The following is a 12,164-nucleotide window of genomic DNA, read 5'->3' as shown; positions in this document are numbered from 1 at the left end:
TTTTCTGGATTAGACTGGAAAAGAAGGGAAACAATCTGGATGATGCACTTCTGCAGAAGCCATTGAGAAAAAGAAAGTATTTGATTTCAAGTAACAGTTCACATCTGAAAAACCAGTGTCTGATTTTATCACTGATTGCTATTCCTTTCAAGCACTCCTCCCACCACTCTCTCATATCCATTCCAATCATTGACACATAAGCAGAGCTGATGAACAGTAATAAGCTTAGTGACGTTGTCTGGATAACAGGTCAATGTGTGAGCTAGTGCGAGTGTAGGGGAGGGAACACATGGCTTTAATATTTTGAGATCACAGCAGGTGTTTCTGTCCCTGTCGTGTGAAAGAGTGAGAATACAGAGAGTGTAAGAGAGAGCACTCCTTCTCGAGACTAATTCGATTAGGCTAACTGTGAGTGACATTAAACCATTAGATCGTAATGATATAAGCCCACAAACATCTTTAAATAAGCAAATAATTTAGCCTCCTGTCTTACAGAACCCTTCAATATAAAAATGTGTTTGATGTACGGTAAGAGATTTTTAAGGATTTTTGTGGTTTGATCTTTATAGGTGGCTATTGACCTTATTCACAATAGCGCCATATTTGATTTTTGATGGGAATGAAAATGAGGCTGTGAGGGATAAATTTACAGTCTTTTCAATGTCATGCATTGTATAAAACTGTATAAACTATAAAGGTCTTAGATCACATCAAATTTTCACATGCTTTCTGGAGTTTGGAGTCCACAGATTGGTTTTGAAAGATGCTTTTTTCAACGTTCTGTTTGCGAAACGATCAAAAACTGTTTAAACAGTGTTCGTACAGAAGCTTCAAAGTTAAATTCAAGGACTTTCAAGGACTTTTCAAGCACATTTTTATTTGTTTTCAAGGACTATGCTCGAGATGTCATTAAAACAATTTATTTTTGTTAATTTTAAATAAAGATATTTTAACCATTCAGTTAATTATTATTATTTTTTTTATAAAACACCACAAGTACAACAATGAGCATCTTTAACTACATATTCTCACAGTAACAATTCTTGGTTCATTCATGATGAAATTGATGTGCAACTGTAGTTTGCTCCCTTAAAACGCACTTCGCTCTCCAACAAAAGTGAATAACTGGGTCCGTAAAGAGAAGTCCATATGACTCATGTGTTGTGTTCCATGTTTTCTAAAGTCACACAACAGATTTATGTGAGGAACTGACCGAAATTGCAAATGGGTCATTCTCAAAAATGTTTGATTTTCCAACTTACAAAATATTGAAATTATTCCATTTAGTTCAGTTTTTGCCTATAAACGCTGAGGGTAAACATTTTGTAACATGTTGACATTAATTTTTATTCATAAAGGACAACTTGGCTGTTGTTCTTTCTTTTATTATTTAATTTTGTTTCACGAACGAAGCAAGTTCACACTAAGTTAACACTAGTGAGGGTTAAATGGGTTACGCAACCACATTTTGAGGGTTCAATGGGGTACAACACCAAATATTTTTGTGTGAAAATATTAGTTAAAATGTGAATAACTTTTTAATATGCTTGGAAAAATAATTATATGCATATTTAAGCAGCCTCAAAACTTAAACCTTAAAAATTATTTTCTACAACGTTTTGTAATTAAAAAATAAAAATAAAAAAATAAAAAAGTTTTAACATTGATAAAACCAATAACATGAAATCAAGGGACAAACATTCTTTTTAAATTATTACAATTATTAATAATAATTTTGTTTTGCTTTTTTGCACACTTGTTAGGCCTTGCACTAATGCTTTTATTAAAAATAAGTACAAAATAAATACACAAATAAATTTACATGTCATAGAAGTAGTGTACCAGATGAAGGGAACAAGGATTTCTTTCAGGCAATGAACAATTTCAAATATATTTTCTAAAAAATTTGCAAAAAAGAGTCAAGCCATTTCATATCATTAAAGGTTAAGTTATAAATTATTATTATTATTATTATTTTTTTTCGCTATTTGAAAGCTTTTTCATGACTAAAAAAGTCAAGTGACATGTTTGTCAACATATTTTGATATTGACACAAATGTTGTCAGAAATAACCTATTTTGTGAGACACAAAGCTTTCTTTACAGAAGGGGGCACTAGATGGCTCACAAAACTGAATCCTCCATTGATCTGCATTCAAATCATTCAAAACATTTTACATCTCATAATGTTTTCACTCTGGAGAGTAAATTGTAATTAAAACTGATAGTTGCAAGGATTCATACTTGTTAAATCCGCAACAACAGTATCTATAAAATATATATATTTTTTAATCCTCCAGTAACACTTGATTGTGATTGGCCCATTCTGAACAGTGCTACAAAAGTAACCGGTGCCACGTGTCAGTGCTGTCTATGCGCTGCCTGCTTCAGCAGTGGTCTAATGCTCTGTCGTCGTGTTTTTCCGAAAATAAATACATTCATTTCATTTATTAAATGATTTAAGCAACATATTTTAAGATTTTCTATAATTCAAGAAATTTTTAAGCACCTCTTGGTAAAAATTGCTATTTTCAAGGGTTTTCCAGGACTTAAATTTGAAAAAGCCAAATTCAAGTACTACAACAGTACAACCCATTGAAGAGTCCACAACCTCATTTTCATACCTGTCAAAAATCAAATATGGCACTACTGTGAGAAACTCTGATTATGATATTATGTTTGTGTGTTGTGTTGAACATTGTGTTGACCAAAAGTATAAGGATATCCAAAAACCACACTCATGTGTGTTTGTTAAACATTTAATTTCAAAACCATGAATAGTAATAGGGAACTGGTGCTCACTTTGCTGCTATAACAATGTAATTTCTTCTTTGATTTAAATAATGTTAGAGCAGAAGTGTGTGTGAAGAGAGCTGTTCTACCTCCACAGTGTGTGTCTGTGTGCTGATGATGAAGATCTGCCCTCCTGATGAGGCCCAGACGTGCTCACCCACCACCAGCAGCGCTTTCACTGGCAACACCCCTAGCTTCAGCACTTGGGCCCCTGACTCCACCCAAGAGCCGTCTGTGAGAGAGAGATGTAAAGACGTTTATAATGTTCATAAATGCACAGAGAATTTACCAAAGGTGAGGCCATTGTGAACTTTCATTGTAAATATAATTCATAGACCTTTTCAGTTTAAGTTTAGACTCATCTAATTCAAGACTTATCTTTTTAGTCAGGCATACACATTTCATATCTCTTAGCCTTGTAGTTTTGCTGCAATAATCACCCATAGTTTGCAGAATCTCAAACAATTCTCTAGGATTTAATCTACAGTACCTTGGGATAACCATTCCGATGTTCAACAGATCTCGTGTCAGATCCAGCTCTTCTGCGTATCCCACTTCCACCTAATCTGTATTGCTAAGCTATGCCGACAGCTATTTAAAGCCTATACCAGCCAGACAACGAGGGACGCTTTACTGACCAATGTCTACAACTGTCCAATCATTATAGGAAGGACTTAAGGAGGACTTATCATAAATTAATCATTACGGTTACAATCTAATAATTATCCTTACGATATGAACACTGTTTTACTAATATATTTAATAATGTAATAAATTATTCAAATGAACACATGGTTAGTATTACACATACTACAGTATGTACCTAGATAATATTTGGCAACGATATGTACATTGCATCTACTCGTGTGCCTTGCCGGAGGATGAGTCTGGTTCCTCCTAATGTTTTTCTTCTTCCACTACCTAAACCTAAATCTTAAGCTCACAAGGTGCTCACTAGGTGCAATCAGAAACATTTTTCAGTAAAGCTGCATTATAAAAATGTACTGTGAATAGCACTATACAAATAAAACTGACTTGTCTTGATATTCTAAATGGAGTGAATCCTATTTCTTGTAGTGTGATAAGAAGGCTCAGAGATTGTGAGAGAGAAATCAGGTTACAGGTTAAGGTAATGCTGCAGATTACTACATCCATTAGAAGCACCCACTGCTCACCCACAATGTGTGTGATTGTGCATGTGTGTGTGTGTGTGTTTCCTGCAGAAATAAAGTGACCTCACATTATTCAGAGAGCAGAATGTGGTGAATGTTTAAGGCACTACTGAAAAGAAACCTGAAAACCATCGATTACTCCACCTCACAGTGGAAACACTCAAAAGCCACTGTATGTGTGTGTGTGAGAGCTTAAATAAGGAAAGGATGAAAATATAAAGAGGGAGTAAAGAGAGCAAACAAGAGAAAAGTGAAAATTATATTATTAGTAAATGTGTAATAACATCAGTGTTGGTTAAGTTACTCTAAAAAAGTAATTAATTATTAACTACTAATTACATCTTCTACAGTGTAATTAGATTACTGTACTAATTAGGGCTGAAACGATTAGTCAACAATATCGACAACGTCAACAATAAAAAATTGTTGACCAAAATTTTCGTTGTCGAATAGTCGTTTGATCTCATTTAATGTAACATGAGATCACATTAAACTCTAATAATGGCACGGGAGAGCAGCACTGCAGTTCGCACCTGACTGAGGAGAAGAACAATTACACAGCTCCCAGTCCAGACGCACTCTAAACTTTCCAAACAGCTTCAGGTGATGTAGATTGCAAAGTATGAGGGAATTATAATGCAGAAATACCAAATAAGTAAATACAGAAGCACTATTTAATGCGTTATAGCTTTATTAAAGTTCAAATAATATGGAAGCAGATCATGTAAATAATTACAAACTCCGAAACTGGCATTTCTCTGTGCGGTCATCTCCTCTTTTATGAGTTGCCCGAATGTCCCGATCTAAGGGAGAGAGACTGAAACTGCACCCGGCTGTGGCGCACTCTGTCGCGGGGATGCTCGTCCCTCAAGCGCGCACGCTTAATGCAGCTAGATTATGTCTTTTATGTATTTGTTGTTTTGTCTTGTTTTCCAATATAAATATCTAAAACTCCTTTAAAACAATGTACATTTACTTTAGGAACTATACTGAAGAAGAAAAAATTGTTATCTGAGAATGTTGAATATAATATTAAAAATACAATTATTTTAAAATATCTAAAATTCCTTTAAAAAAAAGATGCATTCACCTGAGAAGCAGCATATAAGATATTTAGATTTGCTTTTAAAGAATAGATCTTGAATACAAGTATATTTTGTCTTTACTGCACTCGCAGAAGTATAACCAAGTGAAACAAATACACATATACAAAATACACTTATATTTAAGATACATTCTCTTAAAGCAAGTCTAAATATCTTATAAGTTACTTGTCAAGTAAATATATCTTGTTTTAAGGATTTTTAGACAATTTTAAATGGAAACAAGACAAAAACACTTGATAACAGGATTTTTTGCAGTGAATTTCTTTATTGAAGTATTTTTCCCTTCAATTCAGTGAATGTCATTTAGAGGTATTTTTAAAAGATGATTTTGTCCTCTTTATTGTTAGTACGTTTAATACAACCTTTTAAGTCGGGGCACAAGCTGAATAATCGGCTAAGAGCTAATGATTAATCGTTGCAATAGTCAAATTGTTCTAATAATCATTAGATTGATTGATTATCAAAATAATCATTAGTTGCATCCCTAGTACTAATTACTCTTTCTGAAAAGTAATTGTGTTATTACTAATTACTTTCTAAAACCCTGATCAACCTTGACCAGATCAAAAATACAAGGATATACACGAAACAGTCCTTTTAATTCTTTCAAATAAATCATATAAAATCAAATAACTTATTCGTGAACTGGCTTTAAGGGGGCTACATTAAATTAGAAAACATACATTTTAAAATTAGATGTTAAATTTCCATTTTAAATTCACTATCATTTTATATAGAATTGTTCTAGAGTCTATACAGTATTTAACGCAATTACATCAGAACTAATTAATGAAAAATTAAGAGTAATCCCATACTTGACTTTTTTCAATGAAAAGTAATTTAATTACAGTAATTAATTACTTAGTAATGCATTACACCCAACATTAACACTGAAAAATGACAATCAACAAATTGATCCTCTGTGTGCTTTTGCCAGTGCCTTCCTATCCTAAAGCATATTTGAACTGATATTTATTCAGTTTGTTTGCTTCAAGAGGCTCCGATTACATAACATCAGCGCCCACACATCATTCCCAAACTCTCTCCCTCTCTTTCTTTGCATGATGAATATGGCTGTCAGACCACCAGTGTTGCAATGAGGACACAACTTAACTGACTAGATGCTATCTTTCCATTGCATTTGTTTATTCATTATTACTCATACATCTGAACACAAAATGAATTCAAAGCCAGAGTGTGATTCTTCAGATATGAAAACGCAAGCCTCATGATCTGATGATGTCACCACATGACCATCTCATTGTGTTATGTTAGTGTATTAATCTTGTTTCAGCAAGCTTAAGGTATCGAATATTAAAATTACATTACTTGCAAGCCAGCACTGCACTGAAATTCCTCAGCATTAAACTCCTACAATTAATACAGTCTAAACTGCTAAACGTACAGACATCATTGAAACTTTGCAACATAACTTAGATTTTGTAAATGTCATACTTAAGTAATTTAAGATTAAAAAGTTGAAAATTAACTTCCACTAAGAGAATATCAAAATATCATATTCAGAATCTAACTGACAGTGGTTAGTTACATCTTTGTAATATTTGCATGCTGGATTGCTATTGCAAAGTCTTTTTTTTTTAATTGCATACTTTTTTCTTTTGTCATGTTATGTGGTAATTCTCATGCACAGTCAACAGAAATCAAGACACATGCAGAGTGTTTTGGCAACAGTGAAGCATCTCTGATTCAGGATTTCATTTAGACAGAATCAAAGTCTAAAACCTAAACCCTTTGCTGCCTTGCAAGCACTGGCATTTCCTTGAGGAAATGCAAATCTTGTCTGAATATTGCAGACAATGCTGAAAGATGACTGTGCTTTCTACAGTAGCTGTTCAACACTTGTGCTGCATCAATGGATCTGAAACAACAGAATGTCCCTGCATAATAACAGAGTAATTGTAAAGCATTTACTGTATATAATACTGCTCATTATAAATGATATGACTCATCAAAACCGAAGACCAGTGTCATTAGTAAGTGCTGGAACAACCAATTCAATCAATCATAGAACTAAACTATATCTCAAAGACGGTTAGTAAATATCTGTGCCTCAGGCAGCAGATAACTGGAGCAAGAGTGAAATGGAATATGAGGGTTCCAGAGAGAAAAACAGCTGTGGAAAGAATTAATGAGAGAAGAGGAAAAATATTTTTAATGTCTCACTTTTCTTCCAAGGAACTGCATATTTCCAAAATGCTGAGAAAAATCAAAGTGTCCTGGGGATCAGAATTTTAGAGCCAGATCTCGGATTCAGCAGACTCATAACACAGATATAACACAAGATTGCTGAAATTCCTCCATTATTCACATTCAGTTATGTGATGATGACCCAAATAATATTATGAAGGAGAAGGTGGAAAAGGAGGGATAGTAGTATCTATTTATAAAGGAGAAGGTGAAAAAGGAGGGATAGTAGTATCCCATTTAATAACAATGTCTTTGCTGTATAGGAAGAGAAGAGAGGAGTATGAGGAAGGAATGAAAGAAAGAACAAGTGAATGAAAGCGAAAAATGAAATAAAAAAATAATTAAAAGAGCAAAGAAAGGAAGAACAAGTGAATGAAAGAAAAAAGACAGAATGAAGGTAAGAAAGAGCAAAGAAAGAAAGAGGGAAAGAAAGAGCAAACGAAGGAGTGAAAGAAAGCAATAGCGAAAGAAAGCAAGAGCGTAAGAAAGCAAGAGTGTAAAAAAGAAATGGTTTGGCACCAGTAACCTGTGACTGCCCTCTAATAGAGCTCCAAAATGGCAACTCATCAGCTAAACCAATGGTTGCATGAAAAGCCAGAATTTCTCACGCAATTATAAAATCTTAGTCTCCGTAAGGTGCCTTGAAATGCGCAACTTTCTTCGGCATGGTGACTTATTTCCTACTGAAATATGAAATTGGGGCGGAATTATTTTAAATGATTCTTTATTTAAATGGTCAGCATTTGACTGATACTAAAAAGTACTGATGTTTATTTAACTATTTATTTTATTTTTATTTATTCTTTATTTAAATGGTCAGCATTTGACTGATACTAAACATACAGTACTGATTTTTATTTTATTTTATTTATTCTTTATTTAAATGATCAGCAATTGACTGATACTAAACATACAGTACTGATTTTTATTTTATTTTATTTATTCTTTATTTAAATGGTCAGCAATTTTATCAACATTTAGAAGCACACCAGCATATAATTAATAAAAACTTAAAATTAATAGATATAGAATAAAAGCAGCAAAACTTTAGGTTTGATTTCACTGGGCCTTTAAAGCTGCACTTTAAAGCTTAAAACTTTGGGCTCTCTAGCGACATCTGTGGCTAAAACCTAAAAGTGCAAGCAACATGTGGAGGAAAATTTTAAGCGAGTTGTCATTCGTCACTGCTCTTCTGGCGGATGATTGTCATTGTTTGAGGTTACCTGCTTTGCCTGTGATTACAGAGCAGGATTCATGACGTGCTATTTTCATGTTGATTTTATGTTATTCGTTCAAACATTTATAACCAAGATATTACTTTGAGGAAGATAAACAACACGCTTAATAACATATTTTAATATGATTATCCAAATGTTTTATCCACTGCACAATACACTAGTGTTTTTATTGTACTATACATATCAATTTAAGTGGTGAAATGATATGGCAGACATGAGTTCAACTGAAGATACTACATTTTTATATTACAATCTACAGCCTCAGTGAACAATGCAATTGAACCGTACTACTACAATAATAGGCATATGCACTGCAAACAACAAGACTGTAATAAAAAAAACGCAAAATGATGATTAAAAAATGATGGGGATGAAATATACTTTATTTAACAGAAAAATAATATGCAGAAATATGTAATATAAGAATTAGAATAATGCACGTTTAATCGTTTCTTTGGAAGTTTTAATAGAGAGATGGTTACACGCTAAACAAATTAATATACATTACTGCGCTATGAAATCGTTACATTATAAACAACTTGAGATGAGCATACATTCATGGGGAACTATCTTGTACCTATAGTGGCTTTTAGATGCAATTTTAAACAGTCTTCTCGGTTTAAACACTATAGGCTAAAAGGGCAATGGAAAGACACACAACAACTTTTTTTTTCTGAGACTGGGATAAAAGAAAACAGCGGCAAACATGCTTAAAGAGACAAAATTAGGGGACCTCGTAACTAGTAATGTTATAAAATACTCAGAAGTCATGAATATTAGAAAACATGTTACAGTAACTTCACCGGAAAAAATAAACTTAAACACATCGCGATCGGTAAATATCGCTAAAATACATGAGCAATCTTCGATTCATTAAAGCATGACAACCAATATAAGCTTCAACAACCCTACCAGAAAACATATCCAAGCATTATAGCAGGTAAACAACTTTAAAATTCTTTTAAAAATCCATTAGGGCAGTGATTTCACACCGCTGCTGTCCTGAAACCTGACTGAACAGCTGTCGCACTCGCTTCTCCGACACTCACGCGACACAGCCGGATTTTCTTTCTGATTTTACGGACATGACATAAACAGTCAAGGACGAATGACGTATGCCTGCGATTTCGTGATAAATCTGACCCAACATCTCTAAATAAAATTAATTATTGTAGGCTTACCATATTGAACAGGGGTAAGACAAGGACAGGATTTTTAATGAGGATTTTTTATGTACTCATTAATTAACTTAATACATTTTTTTTTTTACGTATCACAGCTTTAACTGAAGAAAATGTGGTGTAATAAGAATATGTAATTGAACCAGATGCAACCCATATATAGGTTCACCCAGCAATTAGTGCTATAGGAAACTTCTCACCATCAGCCCTGGAGTAGACAACCAGAGAACCGCTGACAAGTCCTGCATACAGACACCCACACTTATATGCCAGACATGTGACGCTGGACTTATCAGGGGAGAAGAAGTGCTGCAGACGGACCTTCTTAGAGCGCTGGCTGCTCTTATATACTGATATACTGAAAGAGAAACACATTAACTTCTCAGATCACTATTTGATCCATGCAAGGTTAACAGAACTCTATCATATGGGTGCCATTCATGATACAGTACATGCTTAATTAACCAGGCTTCTGTCTAACCATGTCTGTGTGAAGAGGAGATGTCAAACATTCTGCTGTGGTCTAGCTATCCATGATGGCACAGGGTTATCTAGCTTTATGAGCAATGCTGGATGTCTTTTGTGTGATGTACACACCTGCCTTCCTCCATTCCCAAACACACACTTGGTGTGTCATTAGGTTTCCGGTCCTCAAGGTTTTTCTCCCCGTTTTTTAAAGGTTCATCCAAAGGCACATATGTCATGCAGAGAATACGTGATTCCACGTTAAAACACTCGGTCACTTTTGGACTTGAGTTCTGCAACGCCACAATGGAAACCTGACCCATTTGATTGGTGCAGCTGGCCACCTAAAAAGGAAAGAGATGTCAATTCTGGCCATGACACACACTCACACACTACAATAACAGTTGAAACAGTTTAAACAACATTACAAAACTACAAGTGCTCTTTAAATAACATATTTGTTACTAGATTGCAGAGATTAAAATAGGCAAAGAAATTAATGCCCTTTCAAAATTTGAACCAAACTCTAGTTAATGATCTATCTAGTTAATAATTAGTATTCCCTCCTCCAAATATTCAATTACACGTGTCATGGACAGAGAGATGAAGACTGTAGCTCAATAGCTCAAAAACCAGCTGTAGCTTGATTATAACTTCATAAGTAAACATACTGACTGTCAGGCTAATTTCTTCATAAGGAAATACACACAGCCTGAGCAGAGATGAGGTCTCAAATTGAAGGAATATAGGCTGCAGTTCACTGAGTGCTCTTAAGGGGTGCAGGACATCATTGCAGGCTCTTACATGTCTAAGCGAAGGAGTGTTTTATGACCTTCTCTACAGTAAATACAGCATAAAAGCCTTTAATGCAACCTCACACTCGCACTGCCCACACAGAACAAAAGCTGCAGTGTTAAATGAGGCTTTTAGACTTCAAAAGAGGAGCACTGGAAGGTGATAAAATGCTGTTTTAGGTCAAGTATGATTTGGCAACAAGCATACACACATCCTATTAAAAGATCATCCCATCCCTAGCTCTGATGAGGAAGCTGAACTGATTCAATAAGATCTGACAAATGTTTAAATAAATAAACACCATATGAAGAGTGTTTATACAGAGAGTAAATTTACAAAGAGAACATCATTTAACTGACTCACCCACACACAACCGTGACCCATAACAGGTAAATCTGCAGTGCTGTCCGTGTTCACATGAGGCTCAGGGTTATGAACCGCACACTCCACCTAAAACACAAACATGCGTTTACTTGTTTATCTAAATGAGGAGATACCATAGACTTCTTTTGTTCTCAATAAAGCAACTACCATACTTACAGACAATGTTAGGTAAGTTACTCAAAAAAAGTTATTCATTACAAATGACTAATTGCTACTCTAAAATTGTAATCAGGTAACTGACTTTACTGATTTCTTCTTCAGAAAAGTAATTATATTACCAAGTTACTTTCTAAAACACTTTTCACAGAAAAGCTTTTGTTTTTCCGCTAAACGAATTCAAAATAATGTCTATTTCCTCCTAGTTCATTGACTTGTTAGAAGGTGCACACCCTTCAGCTGTCACAAAGTGCAAACAAAAGTACAAATGAATATAATTCATATTTGAATGCATTCTACATATTTAGTATTATAAATATATATATATAAATTTAACCCAAGTAATTAAAAGGAAGAATCTGTAATCTGATTACAAGAATTAGAAATGTAATGCACTACATTAATTTTTGACCTAAAAAGTAATTAGGTTACAGTAATCAATTTATTTGTAAATAAATTAGACCCAACACTGCTTATCGACTAACACAAATCCAAACCCTACCCCTAAAAGAAATCTTTTTGCAGTTCTATAAAAACATACATTTATTTTATGAATCTATTTTTTTTTTCCATATGACAACACCTCAAAATGTCCTCAAACAAAAGTTGTCAAATTTAGCTAACTTATAGATAACAGGGTGTTGTGATTTGATTAAGATAACAAATT

At 34.0% G+C, this 12,164-nt stretch overlaps 1 protein-coding gene across 2 annotated transcripts in view; it reads right to left on the bottom strand.

The window, feature by feature from the left end:
- Positions 1–12,164, bottom strand: part of LOC127410857 (rho guanine nucleotide exchange factor 10-like) — a 94,972-nt gene that overhangs the window by 26,425 nt on the left and 56,383 nt on the right. For both annotated transcript variants that reach the window (XM_051646066.1, XM_051646067.1), the window contains exons 23-26: positions 11,321–11,407; positions 10,295–10,506; positions 9,898–10,055; positions 2,882–3,024 (exon numbers count right to left, since the gene is read on the bottom strand). In XM_051646066.1, coding sequence (XP_051502026.1) covers positions 2,882–3,024; positions 9,898–10,055; positions 10,295–10,506; positions 11,321–11,407 — 600 coding nt within the window. The remainder of the gene's footprint in view (positions 1–2,881; positions 3,025–9,897; positions 10,056–10,294; positions 10,507–11,320; positions 11,408–12,164) is intronic.

This window comes from Myxocyprinus asiaticus, chromosome 20 (assembly GCF_019703515.2).
Source record: "Myxocyprinus asiaticus isolate MX2 ecotype Aquarium Trade chromosome 20, UBuf_Myxa_2, whole genome shotgun sequence".
Taxonomy (NCBI): Eukaryota; Metazoa; Chordata; class Actinopteri; order Cypriniformes; family Catostomidae; genus Myxocyprinus; species Myxocyprinus asiaticus.
This window is presented reverse-complemented; position numbering and strand designations above follow the sequence as displayed.